Source organism: Neoarius graeffei, chromosome 2 (assembly GCF_027579695.1).
Source record: "Neoarius graeffei isolate fNeoGra1 chromosome 2, fNeoGra1.pri, whole genome shotgun sequence".
In the NCBI taxonomy this organism is placed as follows: domain Eukaryota; kingdom Metazoa; phylum Chordata; class Actinopteri; order Siluriformes; family Ariidae; genus Neoarius; species Neoarius graeffei.
In genome coordinates this window covers 89,839,067-89,865,334 of record NC_083570.1, presented here as the reverse complement: position 1 = coordinate 89,865,334, position 26,268 = coordinate 89,839,067, and the positions used below count along the sequence as shown (strand labels likewise).

Sequence of the window (26,268 nt, the reverse complement as noted above, 5' to 3'; positions counted from 1 at the left end):
CATCCAGGATGTTGAACAAATTTTCCAATATCTTCACTCATGAAGATATAGATGGATTTTGATTAACTTGTGTAATTTTTGTTTGTGAATGTGTCGCTGTAATAAGAAAATTACATGTTGGCTTGAAGATATAGTTTATTTTCTTGTGTTGAAAAACTCGTATTTTTCATACGGAATCCATCGTGGATCTGAACGACATATTTAAATAATATTGCTGGTGTTGAGTGGTACATCAGATACACTACCGTTCAAAAGTTTGGGGTCACCCAGACAATTTTGTGTTTTCCATGAAAAGTCACACTTATTTCCCACCATAAGTTGTAAAATGAATAGAAAATATAGTCAAGACATTTTTCTGGCCATTTTGAGCATTTAATCGACCCCACAAATGTGATGCTCCAGAAACTCAATCTGCTCAAAGGAAGGTCAGTTTTATAGCTTCTCTAAGGCCAAGTTTACATTAGACCGTATCTGTCTCGTTTTCTTCGCGGATGCACTGTCCGTTTACATTAAACCGCCGGGAAACGGGAATCCGCCAGCGTCCACGTATTCAATCCAGATCGTGTCAGCTCCGGTGCTGTGTAAACATTGAGATACGCGGATACGCTGTGCTGAGCTCTAGCTGGCGTCTCATTGGACAATGTCACTGTGACATCCACCTTCCTGATTCGCTGGCGTTGGTCATGTGACGCGACTGCTGAAAAACGGCGCGGACTTCCGCCTTGTATCACCTTTCATTAAAGAGTATAAAAGTATGAAAATACTGCAAATACTGATGCAAATACTGCCCATTGTGTAGTTATGATTGTCTTTAGGCTTGCCATCCTTCCACTTGTAAGTGGTAAGTGATATGCGCTGGGATCTCACACACAGCGGCTCAGTCCCGAATCACAGCTTGTGCGCTTCACTCGCGCGCTGTGTGAGCTGCGCAGGGCCGGAGTGCGCACCCTCCAGAGGGCACTCGCTGTTCAGGGCGGAGTGATTTGGAACGCAGGATGCCTGCGGAGCCGAGCGTATCCGTGTATTGGTGTTGCTGTGTGCACGCAAATCGTGTATTGGCGTTGCTGTGTGCACACTAATCGTTTTAAAAACGTTAATCTGATGATCCGCTGATACGGTCTAATGTAAACATGGGCTAAAGAGCTCAACTGTTTTCAGCTGCGCTAACATGATTGTACAAGGGTTTTCTAATCATCCATTAGCCTTCTGAGGCAATGAGCAAACACACTGACTACGTTTACATGCACGTCCAAATCGAGCTGCTGTTGGTAATCGAGCAAAGGGTCCCAGCAGGGGTGCCAGAGAAATCCAATCCTACATGCACAAGTGAAATCGGGCTATTGTGCAAGGTGCATTGTGCACCCGAGCCACACGTGGCGCTACACGCCCCATCGTGTTGGTACACTTCCGGTTGTCGTCATGAAGAAGAGCTTATAGTGTTGCCAGATACTGCTGACGTATTCCAGCCCAAAACATGTTCAAATCCGCTAAAATGCACTTAAAACCCCCAATCTGGCAACACTAGGTTCCGTGTTCAAGCTGTTAGGCTTACTCGAACAGACTGTATGGCTACAAACTGTCCGGCGCAGACCACTGTTTTGTAAGACAATTTATTTTGCACAATAATATTTTTCTAAAGTCCATTTTTTGCTTACAAATTTTTTTTTTTTTGCTTACAATTTAACTTGTCTTAATAAACACACAAAAAGTTCAATTGTTTTGTTTTTATTGACATTCTTCAGATGTTGGACATATATACACACACACACAAATACAATGACTTGTTTATGTACACAATTCACAGCTATGCAACAGCTGTACAGATGTATTTGGTGATACAGTAAGTGAGCTAAATTTGAACAGTGCAAACAATGCCACAAAAAGAAAAGATTCATGCCGTTGTCATGATTCGTTGTCATGCCGACCGAGGCTGTTGTGTTTCCCGCTTGTGGTCTCGTCACTCGTCACTCCCGGAAGTAGCTCGACAACTAGCTCGATAGGGTTTACATGCACAAAGTAGCTCGGCAGAAATCGCATAAACTAGGTCGTGTAGCTCGATTCCGAGAAATCAAGTTCGGTTCAATTTCAGCCGAATTAAGGTGTATACATGGCATTTTGAACTTCGATTTCAGTCGAGCAACGGCAGAAATTCGATTCTCTCTATGTGCATGTAAACGTAGTGACTGTACCATTAGAACACTGGAGTGAGAGTTGCTGGAAATGGGCCTCTATACACCTATGGAGATATTGCACCAAAACCCAGACATTTGCAGCTAGAATAGTCGTTTACCACATTAGCAATGTGTAGAGTGGATTTCTGATTAGTTTAAAGTGATCTTCATTGAAAAGAACAGTGCTTTTCTTTCAAAAATAAGGACATTTCAAAGTGACCCCAAACTTTTGAACGGTAGTGCAGCTAGCATGATATTGAATGAGTCTTAATTATCATGCTAGCTGAATGGAATGCATCTGATAGACCATGAAAAAAGGCCTATTATTATTATACATGCACATTCCCTTGGTGTTCAGCGTGTCGTCTTTTTTTTTTTTTTTTGTCAGAATCATTTGTATTTAACGAAGCAAACCTGGCAGCCATGTTTGTTTACAAATTGTCAGTCGCTAGTGTGGAAGTTTCATGTCTCTGATGTGTGACACGTGTTGATAGCCATGCAGTATTGTAAACCATATTCAACGCTCATTCTCCGTTGGGTAGAGTGGTGTAAGATAAACGATATACTAACAATATTGCATGCTATCAAACCAAATAAATGAAACCTGCTAGAAGGGAATAGAACGTTTTTATTCCATCGAGAAAGTGTCCTGTATCTATAATAATCACTGATATTTCACTCCAGTGATGTCACTCCCAGTGTTTTCTCGCTGACTTGATGCAGATTGTGAAAATGTGTGTTCAAACCTTTGATTGGTAATGCTGTGTGTGTATATGTATAAGATATTCACAAATGCGTATAATTTTTTCATTCTAATATGCACAGACCAATTTATTCTCGCTTAGTTTAATTACGTTTATAATGTATAGGGCCAAATTACTCAATTCTGATTGGTCAATCAAGGAGGGCTTTTTTTTCCTTAACACGGAGCCATATTTCTGAAATGCTATTGGCTAGTTCGTTGCTTGGTTACGGTCACAAAAATGAGCAAATTTTGTCAACAAAATGGCTTTTGTAAAGAAGTTCCAATAAAATTTTGTAAACCACTTTCAAAATCCTCATGTCGCGTCGCCGTGTCGTGATGAAAGACGCTTTAGAAACTGATTCAAACGTGCAAGATAGTCTCGCACCCTGATTGGTTCAGAAAACGTGAATGACAAATGTTGTGAACTTGAATGGCTTCCGAAGTATGAATTTGGCCCGATATGTTATAAACAAGCAGGGTTCAATTCAGGTTACGTATCAAATTGATCAGTTTATTCACATGATTTCCGAAGCATCTCACTCGATGTATTGTTTTGATGAATCGCCGGATGTTTCTATTCAGAAAGATCGATGTGCGCATGCGCAATATTCCACTTGCGAAACCGGCCAATACCGCTTTGTGTATTTGAGCTGAAAAGTAAACGGTCGTGTATGATTGGTTTTAATCGTGTCATACACGTGGATTTGTTCACATTTCTGTTGGCGGGATCATTCTTCAACTGTATATTTACGATGAGTGTGTTAATTTCCAAATCTTTGAATTGTTGTTGATGGTGTTCATTCTATAGCCGAGCGCGCGCTGGCAGGGAATGTGCGCCTGCATGCGTGTGGATTGACAGGGAGTGAGGTAGGAGTGGGGAAAGTTATCTATGAAATACCAAGCTGTCAAATGGCTGCTAATTAGGTTACCGGCTGTATTAATTAATTAGTAATGGGAGTTTAGGAATTTGAAACATAAGGCTCTATAATTTAGATATAATTATGGATTATTTGAAATTATTTTTTGACCATTAAATACTATACAGGAGCCACACTGAATAATTAGACAATAACAATTAATCAGTGGAGGATATACTGTATATTCAAAGTTAATAATTTAAAAATGAAAATATATATAATTTTAATTTTCTGGTTTTCAGTTTCTCATAAATTGATTAATGGAGTCCAGTTTTTTTCTGCAGTGAATAGATTTTTGTGTTAAAGCAATTCTGTTGAAATGATTTCTTTATTGGGTATCAAATAGGGCTGGGAATCGATCCGGATTTCCTGGATCGATTCGATTTCGATTCATTAGGTCACGATCCGATTCGATTCGATTTGATATCGATTCATGTTCATATTGCTGTATTGTCACTTTAAAACTTTTAAATAAAAACTGACCCTATTGACAAACAGCTCCATGTCTGTTTGTGCTTGTATCTGTGTATGTGTAAGAGGGACACACAGACGAGTTCAAGTTTGAAAGAAAGCTTATTTATTTTGGAATGAAACATTTCCAGGTTTTATTTGAAGTCTAAATCAAAATTATGACATTTGGTGGCCCTCTTTTAGTTAAATAACATACCCAGGTCTGGGTTTCTGACCACAAAAAAAAATAGCTCATCAGTCAAGAAATTACTGTCTCGCTTAGATAATTACTGTCTCGCTTAGATGTTTTCGGCTGGGCAAGACGTAGCGTGGCTCTAACCTCTTTACTAGTAGCCTAAACCCAGCATTTTCGACTACGCTGTAGGGGCGGAGGTCTTTACAAATAAAGATCCCGACTCCCTCTGTAAGGCTCATAGCACGCTTAGACTGTGGGGGAAATTTCACACCAAATGCATTTTCAAGTGGCGTCTGCTTCGCGTCAGGTTTAGCACTAGCTGTCTCGGGGTGGTGCCTGGATAAATGGTTTCTTTAGATTGGTGGTATTGCCCAGATATTTTACTTCTATTTGGCACAACTTGCAAACTGCATTCATTTTGTCCAGTTCGTCTCTGTCCTCATACCGTTTGAAGCCGAAGTGTTTCCACACATCCGACTTCATCCCCAGCGGTGTTTTTAACCGGGCAGCTTCGTCCATCATCTTGTTTTCTTTATAAGTTTCGTTTTGCCGGCACCCGCTTTTAGTGCGCTCCTTGCGCGTTGGAGGAAATAGTCCCTTGCGCGTTCGAGAAAATAGTGTTATAGGCACTTGGAAGAAATCGATTCACATGTTGTTGGATCGATATCGTGTTTTTTTTTCGCGTGAATCGATATCGAATCGTGGATCGAATATTTTTTTTTTTTTTGACCACAGCTCTAGTATCAAACACTTTTTTGCGATAAGTTTTGGCAATCATTTATTCAGAACCTTTCTATTTTAGAAAATGTCTCTCCTGAAGTTTGGCTTCACAAGGGACATAAGGAGGTTTTCATAAGATATATTATCTTGCCATTTGATAACTAGATTTCAGTGTATAATAATCAGTGATTTACAGTATTAATCAGTTCATAATTTCTACTCTATTGGAATATATTGCTTCTGAACTTCAGCATAATCGGTGAATTATGGTATCAGTCAGTCTGTTTTACTATATATTTTTTTGAACTTTTGCCTCAGTATATCAAGTATTGATTACTTTTGATTCATAGATATTATGCATATGTTGTGAATTCGGAAACAAATGCAAGAAAGATTGTTGGGTTACAAATAGTTTGGGTTTTTTTCTCAAATATTTTTTCGGACAAGTAAATTTCCTTTCAACTTGCCCGACAGGACAAGTGGTTTCAAAAGTGAATGTAGAGCCCTGACAAGTAATCGTATGGTTCCTCGTAAAATTAAGGATCAATTTCACTCGTGATTTCGAAGTTTTGAATTTGCCCGAGTCGCGAAAACTTCGAAATCACTCGTGAAATTAATCCTTAATTTTACTGGGCCCCATATGATTACCTATATATATGCAGATGTGGTAACGTTTGTGGCCAGCATAAATGTTTGGTGTAGCTTTTTTCTTTCCTCCTTTCCTTCCTCCCCTTGCCTGTGGCAGTATGGGAGATGGTGTGATTCGCTGCTTTCTCAGATAAAGCAATGGTTAAAGCGAACAAGAATAAATGAGAAATTTGCCTGGCATGAAAGCCACTTGACTGAAGGGGAAAGGATTCGGGGCATGAAGGATGCTTTTGCATCAGTTACCAGCTTGGACCTGCGAGTTCATGAGCCTCGGGCCTGAGAGCTGTTTGAAAGCAAAACAGTGGGTTGATTAAATTTTTTGGTGGGTTAATGGTGGAGCTGCTCACACCATAGGTTTGTCTTGATGGGTTTTTCTTCCTGTTGCTTGGCACACATCCAGGAAGGCAGGGGGGAAAAAACAAAATCATCCACAACTGTGCGTTTCTGTCTGTGGGATCTTCTTGTTGGCAGTGTTGGAGTCTGATTTGTAAACCTTGTTTATATTTTGCAGTGCCCCCAAATGGTCTGGTAGTCTACTGTGGTACCATCGTGACTGAAGAAGGCAAAGAGAAGAAAGTCAATATTGACTTTGAGCCTTTCAAACCCATCAATACCTCGCTTTATCTCTGTGACAACAAATTTCACACTGAGGTAAGTCATGCATTTGGATGAGTTTCTGCTGCGTGAGACAGCCCTCATGTGTGTGTGTGTGTGAGGGAGAGAGAGAGATAACGAGTGGGCCGTGGAGGTTTGATTAGTGTTCTTTCAGCAAAATTCAACCAGTTTGAGGTCAAAATTGTTTGTACATGTAAATCACATGACCGCCATCAGCAAATGACGGTAGGATCAGCGGTGCCGTGCTGCGAAAATCCGACGGGCTGCTTGTTTTGTGACCCGTCGTTGCTTGTAAGTAAAAAATAATTATAATACATAGGGCCAAATTACTCAATTCTGATTGGTCAATGAAGGAGGGCTTTTTTTTTTTTCTTAACACGTGGCCGTATTTCTGAAATGCGATTGGCTAGTTCGTTGCTTGGTTACGGTTACAAAAATGAGCAAATTTTGTCGTCAAAATGGCTGACTCAGCAATTTTGTAAACCACTTTCAAAATCGTCGTGTCGCGTCACCGTGTCGTGACGAAAGACGCTTTAGAAACTGATTCAAACGTGCAAGATTGGTTCAGAAAACGTGAATGACAAATGTTGTGAACTTGAATGGCTTCCGAAGTATGAATTTGGCCCGATATATTATAAACAAGTAATCGTATGGTTCCTCGCAAAATTAAGGATCAATTTCACTCGTGATTTCGAAGTTTTGAAATTGCCCGAGTCACGAAAACTTCGAAATCACTCGTGAAATTAATCCTTAATTTTACGAGGAACCATACGATTGCCTATACTAATAATCCAGTGTTAACATTACAGCAAATGAATCAGCTGATTAAGTAAATGCCATTTCAGTGAGTATAAAATAATAGTCACGTGTCGAAAAGCAGAGGCAAATTGAGTAAGATAGCGTCGCAAGAGTGGCAGTTAGTTGCAGTAGCTCAGAGCATGTTTGTGTTTTGGTGTGTTTCTTTTTGCACTAGTCTCAGTCGGAAGTGTGCACCTAGGGATGTACTACTCGTGAGACTGTGCATTTGTATTTTTCTCTTTTTCTTTCTGGGGCTACTTAAATCGGCATCAGCGGACCCTTTCAGCCACGGCTCCATTGTTTACACTCGGGAGCAGCTGTTAGCACTGTGCAACACCAAGGTACTCCCCGTGGAAAGACCGGTGATCCCCGCGGAATTAAGGAGAAGGGGATGCAGAGCTGGAATGAAGTGCCAGGAGAAGAAAAGACTGTATAAACCATGCATACCGTCTGTCATCATGGGAAACATAAGATCTCTCCCTAATAAGATGGATGAGCTAACGGCGCTAACCAGGCTGCAGAGGGAGTACCGGGAGTGTAGCCTTATGTGCTTCACAGAGACTTGGCTGAATGAACTCTCACCGGACTCGCACGTCACTCTGGACGGATTTCAACTCGTGAGCGCGGACAGGAAAGCCAAGGAGAGCGGTAAGAGGAAAGGAGGGGGTATAGCGATGTTTGTGAATGACAGATGGTGTAACCCGGGGCACATCAGGGTAAAGGAGCAGTATTGCAGTAAAAACATTGAACTGCTAGCGGTTAGCATTCGGCCATATTACCTCCCGAGGGAATTCTCGCACGTTATCGCGATAACTGTGTACATCAGCTGCTGCAGCCTGTGAGCTCTTACACACTACAGTGTCAAGGCTTCAGACATCGCACCTCCAGTCCCTGCTACTAATCTCTGGTGACTTCAATCATGCTTCCCTGTCCTCCACTCTCCCAACCTTCACTCAGTCTGTGAAATGCCACACCAGAGACAATAGAACTTTGGATTTAATGTATGTGAACGCCAAGGACGCATATAGTTCATCACCCCTCCCCCCGCTGGGCCGTTCTGACCACAGTCTGGTTCACTTGTCCCCTACATGCATGCCTATGGTGAATAAACAACCACCCACCAAGAGGTATGTAAGGAGCTGGTCTGAGGAGACCAGTATGGCACTGATTGACTGACTGCTTTGACACCACGGACTGGGATGTGTTGTGTGAACCTCATGAGGATGACATTGATAGCCTGACAACCTGCGTCACGGATTACATTAATTTCTGTATTGAAAACACTGTGCCAGTCAGGAAGGTACGGGGTTTTCCCAACAATAAACCCTGGGTGACCTCTGAACTAGAAGCCCTATTAAATGAGAAGAGGGTTTTTAAATCTGGCAACAAGGAGGAGATGAGGAGAGTGCAGAGAGAGCTGAAGAGGGGGATAAGGAGAGGCAAGGACAGCTACAGGAGGAAGCTGGAGGAGTGCCTCAAGGGGAGCAACACCAGAGGTATGGAGAGGCCTGAAAACCATCTCTGGCCATACAAAGGACAGTGGGAGGGGCCCTGTATCTGGGGGCCAGGACTGGGCAAATGAGTTGAATCTCTTTTTCAACAGATATGACTGTGCCACCCCACCCTCCCCCACTCACCATAGTCCTGACCTGTCTATCACTCCACCACCACCCTCTCCCCTCATAATACCTCTGACACCAACAGCTCCCTCCTCACACCACATCACCCCCCTCCGCTCCCTGCCAGACCAATCCACATACTCCACCCCTGACCTCACTCTACAGGAGTCACACCTCGGCTACACCCCTCGCCTCTCCATAACAGCTGATCAGGTGTTAAAGGAGCTGAGGAGGATCAAGACGAGGAAAGCTGCTGGCCCTGATGGTATCAACTCCAGACTGCTTAAGGACTGTGCAGATCAGCTCTGTGGGATTCTTCTGTACATTTTCAACCTGAGCCTCAGTCTGGAGAAAGTTCCACTTCTGTGGAAAACATCATGTGTGTTTCTAGTTCCCAAGACTGCGCACCCCAGGGAGCTCAACCACTTTCGGCCAGCAGCTTTAACGTCTCACCTAATGAAGATCATGGAGAGGATTGTTCTCTCCCACCTCCGACACCTGGTGAACAGTGAGATGGACCCCCTGCAGTTCGCATATCGACCGGGCATTGGTGTGGATGACGCTGTCATTTACCTGCTACACCGGTCACTTTTACACCTGGGAGCACTGCGAGAGTCATGTTCTTTGACTTCTCCAGTGCTTTCAACACAATCCAGCCATCACTGTTTAGGGGGAAGCAGGAGGGAGCTGGTGTCGACTGCCATCTGGCTGTATGGATCATCAACTACCTCATTAACAGACCGCAGTATGTGAGGCTCCGCGATGGTGTGTCTGATGTGTTAGTCTGCAGCACAGGGGCTCCACAGGGTACAGTGCACTCTCCTTTCCTCTTTACACATCTGACTTCAGCTACAACATGGACAGCTGCCACCTCCAGAAGTTCTCAGATGATACAGCCATCGTTGGACGTGTGTCAGAGGGGGACGATCTGGAATACAGAGAGGTAATCACCAACTTTGTCGCCTGGTGCGAACTGAACCACCTGCGCATCAACGCCAGCAAGACAAAGGAGGTGGTGATCGATTTCAGGAGGACGGCTCCTCAAATTGCACCAGTGAACATCCAGGGTTTGGACATTGAGATCGTGGTGGACTACAAATACCTGGGTGTTCACCTCAACAAACTGGACTGGACTAACAACACAGATGTCCTGTACAAGAAGGGCCAAAGCCGTCTCCACCTGTTGAGAAGACTGAGGTCTTTTGGTGTGTGCAGGACACTGCTTAGGACTTTTTATGACTCTGTGGTGGCATCAGCGATTTTCTACGCTGTGGTCTGCTGGGGCTGTGGAAGTTCAGAGAGGAACAGGAAGAAACTTAATAAACTGGTCAGAAGGGCTGGCTCAGTCTTGGACTGTCCTCTGGACTCCATTGAGGAGGTGGGTGAGAGGAGGATGTTAGCCAAGCTGACATCAATCGTGGAGAACCCCTCTCACCCCCTACATGAGGCTGTAGGGGCTTTAAGCAGCTCTTTTAGTAGTAGACTGCTACACCCACGGTGTAAGAAGGAGAGATACCGCAGGTCATTCATACCTGCTGCTGTCAGACTTTGGAACACCCACAACTTGTAATGTAGCACCAGTAACCTGTTTGCCGTTATATTTTCACTACTTCACCACTACTACCTCTGCCATCTCTCATCGATGCAATTATGATGTGCAATAATATAGGCCTTTATGTGCAATTTTTTCCGAGCCTCTCAATAAGGCAATGTTTCTATACTTTTTCACAGTAGATAATGCAAATAGCCCTCCGTATTTAATCTTTCGTTTGTCTAATTTTATTTCAGTTTTATTTGCCATCTGTATGACATTTTTCTTGCTACTGTAACACGTGAATTTCCCCGATGTGGGATGAATAAAGTGAATCTAATCTAATCCTTAAAGCCTTGATACAACAGCCCCCCCCCCTTCCCCCTCTTCTTTTGGCGCATGTGATTAATTCACATGTCGATATATATTTATTAGCTGTTTTTGTCATGTGTACTTTCACACAATGTCAATATATTACGCAGCAAAAAAAGTGACTTTCTTTGTTGCATCAAGTTCAGTTTTTCAGAGTTTTTGCACAGCAAATAAACGCATCAGCCAATCACATTGTGCAGGACATGCACTATATTGCCAAAAGTATTTGCTCACCCATCCAAATTATCGGAATCAGGTGTTCCGATCACTTCCATGGCCACAGGTGTATAAACTCAAGCACCTCGGCATGCGGACTGTTTTTCCAGTTTGGAGCTGCCCCTTCCTCTTCCAACATGACTGTGCACCAGTGCACAAAGCAAGGTCCATAAAGACATGGATGACGGAGTCTGGTGTGGATGAACTTGACTGGCCAGCACAGAGTCCGGACCTCAGCCCGATAGAACACCTTTGGGATGAATCTGAGAGCCAGGCCTTCTCGTCCAACATCAGCGTGTGACCTCACAAATGCGCTTCTGGAAGAATGGTCAAAAATTCCCATAAACACACTCCTAAACCTTGTGGACAGCCTTCCCAGAAGAGTTGAAGCTGTTCTGGCTGCAAAGGGTGGACCGACGTCATATTGAACCCTATGGATTAGGAATGGGATGTCACTTAAGCTCATATGTGAGTCAAGGCAGGTGAGCGAATACTTTTGGCAATATAGTGTATGTCACATGATGTCAGAAACAGCCTCGAGTGTCGCAGTCTGCTTTTGATGCATGCTGGAATCACTCGTGTCCAGGAGCTGAGCGGCTGTATTTCTGTCTTTAATCAGTGGTGTAGCCTTTCAATTTCAAAGCAGTCTTTATTCTTTTCACGTTCAGGTTTTGCATCTGTGAGTAGAAGATTGGCAAGTTCACAAAGTCTGAGCATGACCAGGGACTAGCTGAAAGGGTTTTTAAAATTTTTTTTTTTTTTTTTTTTTGAGCAAAAGCAGAGCAAATTCGCATGCAAGTTGTGCTGTTTTGAGAGAGAAAGGGGAAACCTGGCAAAATGTGAAATGAATGAATCAAATCAAAGTCCTTCCCACGCCATGTGGCGCATTGGGCAGCGCCGATCTCCGTTTCCGTAGCTCTCAGCCTCTCGCCTATTACATAGCTAGGGTTACAGTGAGGGGGCTGGTCCTCTGGTAACCACGAGAGTTTGACTCCCTACTCGCATCTGTATTGCAGCGTGCCTTGCCAGATGGCAGTAGGTACCATTTTTATGATGGTCTTTGGAATGACCCGACCGCGAGTAGAACTCGCGATCTCCCGATCGAGAGGCGGACACGCTACCCACTAGGCCACGAGCCGGTGAAATGAATGACTACTGCTCTCAAATTGAAAGACCACGCTCTTGATTAAAAGTAGACGACCTTTCGATTTCATAAAATGAGTGAAATTTCTGTAATATCTAAAAAAAATAATAAAAACCCAGGCCATTCTGTGGCTGGAACATTATTTAATTTGAAGGGATTCCCGAGCAAATAATGTGCATGAAATCGCTCGCTTTGCATGGTCAAGCAGACCGAGGAAGTCCGTGTGCGCATGCGCAAGTTTACCTTCTTTCTTCTTTTGGGTTTTCCATCACGCAGCATCCAGTGTTGCGTTACTGCCATCTACAGGTTTACCTTTGACCGTGCACTGACAGTTCTGTCGCTAAACAAACAGCTGATCACACCGAGGTGCTCGCTGATGCCAGTATTTATTAGTTTGGGCCTGCATTTTGTTTCCTTTCCTTCGCAACATAACTTTTTTCTTCTCGCTTTCCGTTACTGTAGTCGGTCTTTGACATTTCATTCGCACACTCGCGTCCTTTATTGTCCTCTCCCGTTTCAGATTTGTATCCCACAATGCCTTGCGCGAACAGAGAAAGCCCACCACGTGATGCATGATGTAGTATCTTGCATTGGGTCATGGTGAAGCAGGAAAAAAATAGTGAAGAATTTAGGGCCACATGGCTCTAAATTCATTAATTGTTCTATTAAAAAAAACTAAGAAAACTGGAAGTCTGTGATTTGAATTCGGTAGCTTTCAGTCCACTAAACAAAATAATTGGGTGTCGGGAACATTCTTTTTCTGACCTACAGTTGAAAAATCTGGAAGTCAGTCTAGCTTTAAAGATGAGAACAAAACTCCATATTTTTCCACCCATGAACACAACCCCGTGAGCGTTGCTAATTTTGTGTAACGTCCCGTTTCTCAACTTAAACTCTTGAAATCAGATTGAAACTCTTCCTGTTTGCACCCAAAAGTTTCTTTAAGATCATGTCTATATTTTCATCACTGCTAGATGACTCCACCATTCACCCAGGACATGACTAATACTCATGGCACAAAACCAGCGTGAAACGAGCACGAAATAGACCCCTTGCGCATGACGTCGTGCATCACATGATGACTATTTCACCTGGGGAGCAAACGTACCATCTTTCCTGTAAGCAAGGCTTAATCTGTCTTAAAGGGGAACTGAAGTTATTTTTAAACTTGCGTTGTTTCTTAATGAACATGTTATTCAATTACATTTTCGGTTTTATTAACCTTATATCGTGACTCGTATTGGCATATTATATTACACTGTGGGTGGTAGAAATGGGCAACTGGACTTGCTTGAAAATTCTTGAAAACGTTTCACCTCTCGTCCAAAAGGCTTCCTCAGTTCTGTCAGATAAATATCTGATACTCCCTATTAGTCAGACAACTGAGGAAGCCTTTTGGACGAGAGGTGAAACGTTTTCAAGAATTTTCAAGCAAGTCCAGTTGCCCATTTCTACCACCCACAGTTTACTATGACCTGGATGATTGAGAATCTTCAGACACGCATCATATTACACTTATCGGCCTTTTCGGTTTTTAGCCATGTTGGATTTAGTTCGTATGGTCCACGGCAGGCGTCGCTTATCCACGCGATTTTCACGAGACTTGTGCGAGACTTCAAACGTGACGTGTCGGCGCCGCCATTTTGAAAACTGTTTACACAGCGGCCAGATCGCCACATCATTCCAATTTAGATTAATTTTGAGATTGGCCAGCTTCATCAGTGATGTTGATTATTCCATACGACTTCAAACCAACGTGGAGTAGAGAAGAGTTGGAAAGACGACAGAATAAGGACGAGTCCGTCGTGCTGGTATTTACATCTTTACTGTTGCGCAGTTAAAATGTTCCAGATCAGGCGGCTGGTGGGTTTTCAAAATAATAAATGCATGCGTGTATTCTTGTGATAATATCCTGAGCGCATTTCCCACATAATCCTCACTAAGGTTAAGGACAGCGCTACAAAATGGCGTCCGCACTATATAGTGCCTTATATAGTGAGTAGGGAGCGATTTCGGACACGGAAAACTTCCGACTTGATTACGTCAGCATTCGAAAGAGGACGTGCACGTCTTTTGACGACGTTGGCAGATGTTGGTCACTTTGATTTCCACTGTACGTTTTATTTCCGTCCTACGATGTCTCGCACAGGTCTCAGCGAATCTCGTTTATGGCCATCGCTTTGACATACGGACTGATATATTACAGAGCATATTTCAAACACTCATGACTTGCTATAGCAGCGACAAAATAGCTGCCAGAAATGCGTTCCTATATTTAATAAAATGAGAGAAATAGAATTTTGATGATAAATTTGCCTTCAGTTCCCCTTTAAATATGGTTCAGGTTTGTGCTGTTTTTGGTTGTTCCAATCGTTAAAAAAGAGAAAAAGGTATTCCCGTCTCCCTGCCATCAAGAAGAATGTTAACAGAGAGAAGCAAATTGTTCAAGAACAACTCTAAATAATAGAGTGCAAATAGCTCTGTAACTAGATGTCCTTGGGGTTTTTGAGTCATGAAGGGCTGGGAATACCATCTAGCCAACAATTCAGGTCGGAGTCCTTTTGAGGGTAAAATGCTTTGGCTTTCGCAACATTTTCTTCCCAGAAGCTGATGTCGGGGAAAATTCTTTCCACAAAGGTCCCCCCCCAAAAAAAAAGTTGTGGGGATTTTTCTTTTTATTTATTTATTTTATTGTATTTTTTTAAATACTGTTCATCCGTGTGGGGACTCTTCGGGGGAGGAGAAAGACGTTGGAATGTACAATGTCAGTAACACTTGGTCACAAATCTGCTTCGTCACTCCAGTCGTTTCGAGGAATTCTGTACAGATCATAACCGCTAATAAACTCTAATTTCTGTGTATATCTATCCATTGCTTCTTTCTGACTAAGGTTATCCAACTAACCCGGCAGTAAAGCTTTTTTTTTTTTTTATAGCTGTAATTTTGTTCGGATAGCAGACGTTGGGCATCTTCGCTCGTCTTCAGTATGTAAACCAAGTTTGCGTATCCCCCAGGACAAGGGTAGTGGCGGTTGCTAATGTAAATGTGACGTCAGTGCAAGGGGTCTGTAGAACACAACATATTAAATTTGCATTGGACTCGGGTGTGCGTACTTTTTGTGCAAAAATTTCACACTTTTTTTTTTTTTTTTAAACGTTTTCACAATTTTGTTGTATCCAGTGCGTGCCATCAGAGTGCAAGGAATACCTCAAGATGAGAAGTAATGTTTATTTGACTTTTAGCATTATCGCCTGTCAACAGTGTCGCACAAAATGGCTGATTTGTCCTGCTTTATTGCTCAGATTACTGACCTCGAGTACCGACCAAGCCATATATCTTTTTCTGCACACGTTAAGAAAAGGCTAAACTGCTGAACTAAAAATCCCCCACCCACAAAAGCTGCTCCTGCTATTATCTTAGTGCTCCCCATGCTGTTATCGACACTATCTGTTTCGAAACACTTGTACTGATATTCACCTTCAGTCCAACGCCTGTGGTGGGAGTTCACACAGTTTGCCAGTGTTGTAGTCGAGTCACTAAACCTTGAGTCCGAGTCCAGTCTCGAGTCCCTAGTGTTCAAGTCCAAGTCATTAAAGAAAATTTCGAGTCGAGTCCGAGAACAAGAGCCCAGATGCACCATTTGACGGCGGCTGTTGCTGCCTTTATGTGAAGTCGTCTCTGCTGCCGTGTTGGACGAACGTTCCTGCTCGACTGCCCCGTTTTAGTTAACAGGCTACAGATAAAAAGCTTGTTCATCGCTCAGCAAGCCCCGCCCACTATCAACAGGGCAAATAACATGAGAGAGGGTTAACACTAGCTAGTTCATCACTCAGCAAGCCCCGCCCACTATCAACAGAGCAATGAACATAGCGTGTCACTTCCTTCTCTGGGTGGAGTCTTGCCAAATGACGATTGAAGTTCGAGGTCGTCCCCGTCGTCTCCTCGATAGTTCTTCTACATACGGAACACACAGCAGTGCATTCCCCCGCACGAGGAGTCTGTAAAGCAAAGCGGACAATCCTAGGGGCTTCTCTCCAGGCATTTTAGCACCATTAACGTTAGCTTGTTCCTGAACATGGCGTATGAACAGGTGACTGTGCGTTCTCTTGCACAAAATTAGTATAAAAATTAAGATAAGCCTGCCTTTTATTATCCCACAAGGGGAAATTTACATTGTTACAGCAGCAAAATATATAGAGAAAAAGATGAGACAGACATAAATATCTTATGCCAAATTACTATGGCACGTAAAAAAAAAAAAATCAAGAAAAAATCCGAGTCCTCGTCTCCAATTTACGAGTCCGAATGCAGTTAACGCACGAATCCAAGTCAAGTCACGAGCCCTTAAAATTCGGGCACGAGTCGGACTCAAGTAAGCCTGCAGTTTGCCCATGTTATGGTGATGATACACGGGGCAACTTTTTGGGCAATGTTGCCGAGCAATGTTGCTGGCAATGGGCAACTAGGTGAGACACAGGGCAACTTTTCAGGGCAACTAACAATGGGCAACAACAGTTAGCAGCTAAAAAAAAAAATCAATGTCTTAATTTTTGCTGTGACCATTTAATCAAGCTGTCTGTTGTTTTTTAGAGCTTTGGTGAGGTAAATTCCTCCATATAGAATATTCAAATAACTTACCGGCGTAAAAACAGATGAGGAGTCTCTCCATCTCTTCACTCCACTGACACTCAGCGGCTGCCATATTTGTTTGAAATTTCTGATCCGAACCTCACCGGAGGTCACATGACTCGATACTCGCGTTCTGATTGGCTTATCTCAAAAAGTTGCCAGAGATCATCAAAGAAACAATGTTGCCCAATCTCAATAGAAAAGAGTCAAAACGCAATTGCCCAGCAACATTGCTTGGCAACGTTGCCCAAAAAGTTGCCCCGTGTATCACCACCATTACAGTAGGTCAGTTATTTTTTTTGGGGGAAAAAAGTGGATGTCTTTCACATTCCCAAACGTTATGAAAATATGAACAGTGATGTTTCATCCCCCCCCCTGAAGAAAGCCCGAATTTAAGCCCCACCCCGGTGGAAAAACCTGCATTAAAACAAACTGAATTAAATTATCTACTCAGCGGTTTCTAATGGTGATGATACACGGGGCAACTTTTTGGGCAATGTTGCCGAGCGAAGTTGCTGGCAACGGGCAACTAGGTGAGACACAGGGCAACTTTTCAGGGCAACAACAGTTAGCAACGGCAGTTTACAGTTAGCTAAAAAAAAATCGATGTCTTAATTTTTGCTGTGGCCATTTAATCAAGCTGTCTGTTGTTTTTTAGAGCTTTGGTGAGGTAAATTCCTCCATATAGAATATTAAAATAACTTACCGGCCTAAAAACAGATGAGGAGTCTCTCCATCTCTTCACTCCACTGACACTGAGCGGCCGCCATATTTGTTTGAAATTTCTGATCCGAACCTCACCGGAGGTCACATGACTCGATACTCGCGTTCTGATTGGCTTATCTCAAAAAGTTGCCAGAGATTATCAAAACCATTCAGAAAGAAGCAATGTTGCCCAATCTCAATAGAAAAGAGTCAAAACGCAATTGCCCAGCAACATTGCTCGGCAACATTGCCCAAAAAGTTGCCCCGTGTATCATCACCATAAATGTGTGCATATATTAAATTTACATTTGAATTGCTATTTATAAACCTCTGGCGACGAAGCAAGACTTCGAAAATTTTCCTCCTTTTTTGCACAGCAAACAGTAAATGAACGACTTGCAGGTCGGGTCAAAGTAAGAAATGTCAAACAGCGTGCCTTTTGATTGGTCAGAGGAATTATTCGAGCCAGGTGTTTTGGTTTTGTTCCTTTCTTTCTCAGCAACCACAAATCATAGCTGCTTGGCACCAAACTTCAGCTTGGGGTTCTATACCGTGCTTACAGTTTTCAGGTCTGTCGCACATCCACTTCCTGTTTACTGACGATGTATTTACGAAACGTATAGTGTAGGGTTGGGCGGTATTACGGTAAGAAGGTATCCCGAGGTATCCAAAAGTACCAACGGTATCGGTCTCATTACCATCATTTAAAAAAATATATAATATCTAAATAAATATGGAGTACATGAGGTCATAATATAAAATAATAAATTGAAGATCATCCCGAATAACTGTGTGATCGTATTTTCACTAATTCTATCAATTTCCTAAAGAAGTTCTCATCGCGTGCAGGGTTGTTTATGTCGTTACCATGGCAACCCTGCGTGACATTTGGAGTCTGACAGAAAGCTTCGCAAGAGACTGAGACCGGGGGTGTCATGGCTCAGATGGCTAAGGCACCGCACCATAAATCCGGGGACCCGGGTTCGATTCCGACCCGAGGTTATTTCCCGATCCCGTCTCTCTCTCCCCCGCTCATTTCCTGTCTCTCTATACTGTCCTATCTAAAAAAAAAAAAAAAGAGACTGAGACCGCGGTTGAAAGATGGCAAGTCAAGATAACGAGTTAGTGGCAAAAAAAAAATACAACATCGGCAGTGTGGCAGTGTTTTGGTTTCAAACCAAACGAAAAATCTAATATGTCCCCTAAGGCACACCATAGCCTGGGGTACTCCACTTCCACGAGATCTCTCCAATGAGTTGTGTTTTGAGTAGGTTACATGAGTAACAACAAGGTAAAATAATATAACGTATGACATTTGGGATGTGGGTAATAAACGTTTGAAATGTCATCTACTGAAGAAACGGAAGAAAACATCGTAGCGTAAACTGTTAGGTTTCTGGTGGGAATTAGCAATGCGCTTGCTATCTTTGTTGGGTGTGTTAAACCGTATGGATTTAAGTGGAATAATTGTAAGGAGTTATGTGATCAAGACAACGTTTTAAGCAAGGTAAGGCCATTTGATTATTAATTTCCCCGCCATGGCATGACGTGGGCCCATATGATTTTGCCTTGTGCAGCTACCACGCATTTGAATTAGGTTCGCCTCATTTGCGCTGAAGAATATGGTTTATCGCGCAGTCTAAACGGACTTGGGTGTTGGTTGATTTTTTTTTTTTTTTATTTCCCATGCTTGAAAGGGTATGATCCTGCTCATCATGTACTTTTTTTTGATGGAGTAGGTGAAATAGTGCTGGAAATGGCGTTTCAACGCAGACATGTGTAAACGACAGTTGAATGCTATTTTCAAGATGAAGGAAGAGTTGCGTGATGCTTTGAAATATCTCTTAATCCATTCATCAATGCACAAAATTCGCTTTGCTGCTTAATCCATACCACAATGCACACAATTCGCTATGCTGCTTTTAAATAGTACATTTGAGGCATAGGCGCACGTTACACAGTAGGCCGAAACTAAATATTTTTTTCTCGGTAATACCGTATACCCCGGGAAAACACAGACAGTTTAAAGGTATCAAAATTTGGATACCGCCCAACCCTAGTATAGTGTGGATTTTAAGACTTCGCAACTACAAATCACAACTGCTTGATTCATAATAATCCTTCGATTGTTTGCATTCTGACAGAAGCGGGAGCGAGGGGTATACGGAAGCGAGCAGTAGCTCACAGGTGATCTTGTAAAGTTCGAATATCGAATTGAGACTATCTCAATCCAGGAATTTTTGCGTGTATGTAGAAAGTGAAGGGTCGACTCGTTGCTTGCGAGTGTGAGCGTATGGAAAGGCTTTTAATTTCGCAGCCCGGGTGTACAGTGGGGCAAAAAAGTATTTAGTCAGCCACCAATTGTGCAAGTTCTCCCGCTTAAAAAGATGCGAGAGGCCTGTAATTTTCATCATAGGTACACTTCAACTATGAGAGACAGAATGAGAAAAAAAAATCCAGAAAATCACATTGTCTGATTTTTAAAGAATTTATTTGCAAATTATGGTGGAAAATAAGTATTTGGTCAATAACAAAAGTTCATCTCAATACTTTGTTATATACCCTTTGTTGGCAATGACAGAGGTCAAACGTTTTCTGTAAGTCTTCGCAAGGTTTTCACACACTGTTGCTGGTATTTTGGCCCATTCCTCCATGCAGATCTCCTCTAGAGCAGTGATGTTTTGGGGCTGTCGCTGGGCAACACAGACTTTCAACTCCCTCCAAAGATTTTCTATGGGGTTGAGATCTGGAGACTGGCTAGGCCACTCCAGGACCTTGAAATGCTTCTTACGAAGCCACTCCTTCGTTTCCCGGGCGGTGTGTTTGGGATCATTGTCATGCTGAAAGACCCAGCCACGTTTCATCTTCAGTGCCCTTGCTGATGGAAGGAGGTTTTCACTCAATCTCATGATACATGGCCCCATTCATTCTTTCCTTTACACGGATCAGTCGTCCTGGTCCCTTTGCAGAAGAACAGCCCCAAAGCGTGATGTTTCCACCCCCATGCTTCACAGTAGGTATGGTGTTCTTTGGATGCAACTCAGCATTCTTTATTCTCCAAACACAAGTTGAGTTTTTACCAAAAAGTTCTATTTTGGTTTCATCTGACCATATGACATTCTCCCAGTCCTCTTCTGGATCATCTAAATGCTGTCTAGCAAACTTCAGACGGGCCTGGACATGTACTGGCTTAAGCAGCAGGGGGACACGTCTGGCACTGCAGGATTTGAGTCCCTGGCGGCGTAGTGTGTTACTGATGGTAGCCTTTGTTACTTTGGTCCCAGCTCTCTGCAGGTCATTCACTAGGTCCCCCCGTGTGGTTCTGGGATTTTTGCTCACTGTTCTTGTGATCATTTTGACCCCACGGGGTGAGATCTTGCGTGGAGCCCCAGATCGAGGGAGATTATCAGTGGTCTTGTATGTCTTCCATTTTCTAATAATTGCTCCCACAGTTGATTTCTTCACACCAAGCTGCTTACCTATTGCAGATTCAGTCTTCCCAGCCTGGTGCAGGTCTACAATTTTGTTTCTGGTGTCCTTTAACAGCTCTTTGGTCTTGGCCATAGTGGAGTTTGGAGTGTGACTGTTTGAGGTTGTGGACAGGTGTCTTTTATACTGATAACGAGTTCAAACAGGTGCCATTAATACAGGTAACGAGTGGAGGACAGAGGAGCCTCTTAAAGAAGTTGTTACAGGTCTGTGAGAGCCAGAAATCTTGCTTGTTTGTAGGTGACCAAATACTTATTTTACCGAGGAATTTACCAATTAATTCATTAAAAATCCTACAATGTGATTTCCTGGATTCTTTCCCCCCATTCTGTCTCTCATAGTTGAAGTGTACCTATGATGAAAATTACAGGCCTCTCTCATCTTTTTAAGTGGGAGAACTTGCACAATTGGTGGCTGACTAAATACTTTTTTGCCCCACTGTACCTGTACATGTGCTCCGGTTTGGTTTGTATTATAAACTGCTCCAGCTGTGCGTAGGCCAAGTGTACGGTTTATGTGCAGGTTTATTTCAGTGCCCTTATCTCTGGTGTTTTTTTTTTTTTTTTTTTTGGTGTTTTGGCACGATACGCACTTTGCCGCACAGTCGTTTCACTATTAATTCTTTTTATTTCTCCTTGCTTGTCTAGGCTCTGACAGCATTGTTGTCTGACGACAGCAAGTTTGGCTTCATCGTGATTGATGGTAGTGGTGCACTATTCGGGACCTTACAGGGCAACACTAGAGAAGTGCTGCACAAATTCACAGTGGACCTACCCAAAAAACACGGTACGCACACACTCGTGTGTGTGCGTGCGTGCGCGCGCGCGCGCGCGCACACACACACACACACACATACACCCCTATCCAGTAGCTCTGAATGGTCATTAGCTTGAAAGCAGTGTCCTCTTACTACAGTGTCACTTTCATTTGCCTTGTGTTGGAACTTGTATACTTGATCAGTAAAACATTGTGGTGCAGGAGGATAAAGTTGATATTTTTTTCTCTCTCTCTCAGGTCGTGGAGGACAGTCTGCGCTGCGTTTTGCACGATTGAGAATGGAGAAGAGACATAACTACGTGCGTAAAGTGGCCGAGACGGCGGTGCAGCTCTTCGTTTCCAACGATAAAGTCAACGTAGCCGGCTTGGTGCTGGCTGGTTCAGCAGATTTCAAGACCGAACTCAGCCAGTCGGACATGTTCGACCCGGTACGAGTGAAAACACATTTCAGTTATGCACAGAGGCTGATTCATTTCTTACATTTGGGGCCCTGCACAAAATACTGCAATTTCTGGCACTAGGAAACTGAATAATTCAAAGTATTTTTTTTCCTTTTTTTTTTTTTTTTTTAAATTAAAGTTCAAGCCCGATACCAACAAAACCCAGTGGTAGTTCGGGGCCAGCTGCTGCTGTTTTCATTATACATACCGCTACTGAAAAACACTCAAACACTGAAACACGGTGTGTTTGCGACAGAAAGGTATGTAAGGAACTAAATTCTGAGGTTCAGTGCGAACTGATGACATCCTTACAGTGTCACCATTCGTTTTGTTGTAATATAAATATATATATTCTTCTATTCTGTGTCTCCACTGGAGAAAAGGGCCACTGGTCTTGACGTTTTCCATCCATCCGTCCCTGTTGCATGCTTGTCTGGCTACATCGTGACATGAATTCCAACCAAGATGTTTTCTTTCATTCTCAGTGGTACATCTCGCTGCCTTTATCAGTTTCGGCTTTCGCTAATAAACGTTACTCGATCTTCGTCCCATCTTAAGGTGAATGTAATGCCTTATAATCAGCGCTCGAAACTAACGGTGTCCCGATGTCCTGGGGACCATAAAAAATGTCATCGGGACACAAAATTATCATATCTGGGACAATCCCGGGACAATGGAAAAAAATAGATCTAGAAAAAAAGTTCTACATTAATATTATTTACAAAGCCGTAACACATACGTAGACATTCACCTAATTTGTCAATTTTAATTTTAAAACGTTAACAGCGAAAAATACATAGTAGCTACACTTTCGATGCACCTGCATCCGTAGGCTACAGAGCAGCGCATTCTGTTCGAGAATCTTCGGCCGGAGTCCGCATTATATGGACTTGGAATGGAATTGCTACCGCACACGCTGCGCCGACTCTTGCCAGAACAAAAATGCTGAAGTGGTTGAAGCGGACCGACCGCGGGGAAGAAACTGAAAGCCCAGACATAATGTCTCCGGGACCTTCAGGATCCAAAGTGTCATCGCCTGGTCTGCAGGCAACGCTAGCAACTGAATGAACTTAATGAACACTGTTAGACACGTTATAAAATACAACAGGAATGATGTGGATGATATTGACGGAAGATACCGTTCAACAGAATAAGTGAGTTTTCTTGGTGTCTTTCTAGTTCAGAAAGTTTAGTCAGTCAGCAGCACAACTAGGCTCGGACCTGCCACTATGCTGATGTTGCTAACATTTGCACCCACGTTTCGGCAGCGAAAGTTCATAAAAATGGGTAATGGAAAGTTCATAAAAATGGATAACGGTAATGGATAACGGAAAGTTCATAAAAATGGATAACGGTCTCATCTCATTATCTCTAGCCGCTTTATCCTGTTCTACAGGGTCGCAGGCAAGCTGGAGCCTATCCCAGCTGACTACGGGCGAAAGGCAGGGTACACCCTGGACAAGTCGCCAGGTCATCACAGGGCTATGGATAACGGTAATGGTGAAAATGATAAGTTGGCCTTATAAATGCCAACAGATATTCAAGGTATAAGTAGATGAAATGAACATAAAAGGGGTCTTATTTTCAGCTAAAGTGTACTGCAGATGTAGGGAGTTGAAACATTTTCTGAATGAGCTAGTTGGCCCCTTTAAATAAACGGGTATCTATTCATACAGTGAGATCGCCAAAGTTTAATAAACTGAAAATGCAATAACTGTAGTTTTGAAGTAGATGATGTATAGGACATGTGTCGCTTGTGACTTATTGTAAAAATGATATAAAGGGTTCAAAATCGCATAGTTACAAATATAATAGTAACTTCATATGATAATATTAACCACTGGTTATTTCAGAGAGGAAAAAAATGGGGACACTATTGCTTCCATTCGGGACAATACAACACAGAATTCAGGACCACTGGGGGACACAAAGAAAAAAAGTTAATTTTGAGCCCTGCTTATAATGCTTTAAAATGAATATACATCATTATTAATTACCAAAATGAATGAATAAAGCAGGATAAAAAAATATCGTCAAGCACAAAACTATTGATAAATCATGGTTTCCGGATCCTGGAAAAAGGCAGCCTCTTTGCCCCAGGGCTAATCTCGTACGACATCACACATGGAACCCCGGTTATCTGGGTTATTTCGGTTCATCTGACGCCGTATTTGTTTACTCGCTGAAATTGGATATTGTTGTTGGAATCTTCTAAAAATAACGATGGGAAAGTGCTGCGTTGTGTTTGGATGTTCACGAATTTCCAAGAAACGAGACGAACGCGACAGTGGGTGAAGTTTGTGCAAACGAAGCAGGCAGGTTTCATGTCACCGACGAATAATAAATCTGATTCATCAAGTGTTCACCACCAGAGTGACCACATGGGAATTATTACGATTGGAGCAAAAAAAGAAACCCACTGATTTTATTAAATGACATTTGAGCTGACATTTGGGCAGTTCGTCGATTCCCCCATTATCACTCACTTCATATTTTCTTTCAGGAATTACACCAAGTCTATGTTTTAAAGATTATATTTCTTTATTTTTTTTTGCGGTCTGGTTTCCATCAAATCCTGCACTCTGGCTGGTGAGCGGGTCCGTATCCTACGGTACGGACCCTGGTTACGGACCTCTGGCGACTCACTTGTTCACAACGACAGCAAACATAGCAATTTTTGTCAACATTTGTCTTTATTTTTTTTTTATAAGATTTATTTATAAGATTATCAAAAATCTTATAAATGTTTGCCAGCATTTCTCAGGAGAATAGCATTAATTTTACAGCATGGATAGCGATAACGACAGTGTTCACAGCGAAAGCGAGTTTTACTACCCTGAGGAAGAAGAAATAAAAGAAAACATTTCAGGAGAAAGCTAAAAACCTGTAACTTGTTAACGCCGAGCAAAAACATGGCTGAATCCTGAATGACTCCTATTTGTATAAATAGGGGACTACATAGGCCGCAAAATGTAGTTTTTTTTTTCCTGCCATGGAAGTGCACTTGTATACTGAGGAGGAAGCCATTTGCATTACAGCCGTGAATGAGGATTCAAAATGGCAGCTCACCTCGGCTCGGCTTTCCCCTTCAGGCGCTCTCGTTTTCTGTTAGAATTTGGTAAAGAAAAAAATATATTATTTACCAGCTTAAGGTCGGGCCGTATGGTGAAATACCGTGACCTTGGCCTTAAATACTGACCTTGGCCCAGAGGACCTCGTTCAGTACTTTCAAGACCTCGGTCACGGTATTTCACCATACGGACCTCCCAGCTGGTAAATAACATGTATTTGGCAGCGGCCAGCTTAGAATTAAAAAAAAAAAAATCTACAAACCAATCTGTTTCCGGTTCTCTCTGGCTGGTGGTGCACTATCGGCGGTGAGTGGGACTCGTGAACTGGCAGTTTCTTGTCTTGGGGGCTTGAAAAGATGACCATTTACTCAGGAATATCCTTGATAACCTTCTGCCCCTTCATCCAACACATAAGAATCCTATTTGCTATCAGAATTCTCTCCAAAACGTGATTCCATATCGAGACGGGTCTCACCACTGCTGCACACATGAATAATACCTGGATTGTTAGATGTGTGATGTCACGCACCCCTTCAGGATCTTCTGGACGAGTCTCGGCAGATTCCGTGAAAATCGGCTGATCTTATTGATTTTCCATCAATTTATGGCCTTTTGGATCAGCTATAGTTTGAAAACACATGGTCAGTCAACATAACGATTGTTGCTTTGTGTAAAGGAAAAAATAGGGTTTAGGGATATTTTAAGTTCACTTTAAGAAGTTTAAAGTTTATCAAATACAAAAAAGGAAGGAATATATCATTTAAAATATCTATTTCTTAATTGTTTGTATTTTATAAACTTTCAGGCCTTTTTAATGCAAATGCTTTTTTCCCCATGTTTGAACTTGATCTGTATGGAATCAATTTTGTGCCAAAATGTTCATACAATACTTTTGAAATATCAAGCAAAAATGATAAATCAAAATTCAAAAAATAAGTCAATTTTTTTTTTTTAGACTGGCAAACAAATTATTCATGTAATTGTGCAAAATATCAGTCTATTACTCTTCAGAAAC

The 26,268-nt window shown here is 42.4% G+C and overlaps 1 protein-coding gene across 1 annotated transcript in view; it reads left to right on the top strand.

Annotated features, from left to right (window-relative positions):
- etf1a (eukaryotic translation termination factor 1a) overlaps positions 1-26,268 on the top strand; it is a 99,612-nt gene that overhangs the window by 18,378 nt on the left and 54,966 nt on the right. Inside the window, exons 4-6 of the mRNA XM_060910449.1 lie at positions 6,359-6,498; positions 21,613-21,751; positions 21,980-22,170. Of these exons, the coding sequence (XP_060766432.1) occupies positions 6,359-6,498; positions 21,613-21,751; positions 21,980-22,170 (470 nt within the window). The remainder of the gene's footprint in view (positions 1-6,358; positions 6,499-21,612; positions 21,752-21,979; positions 22,171-26,268) is intronic.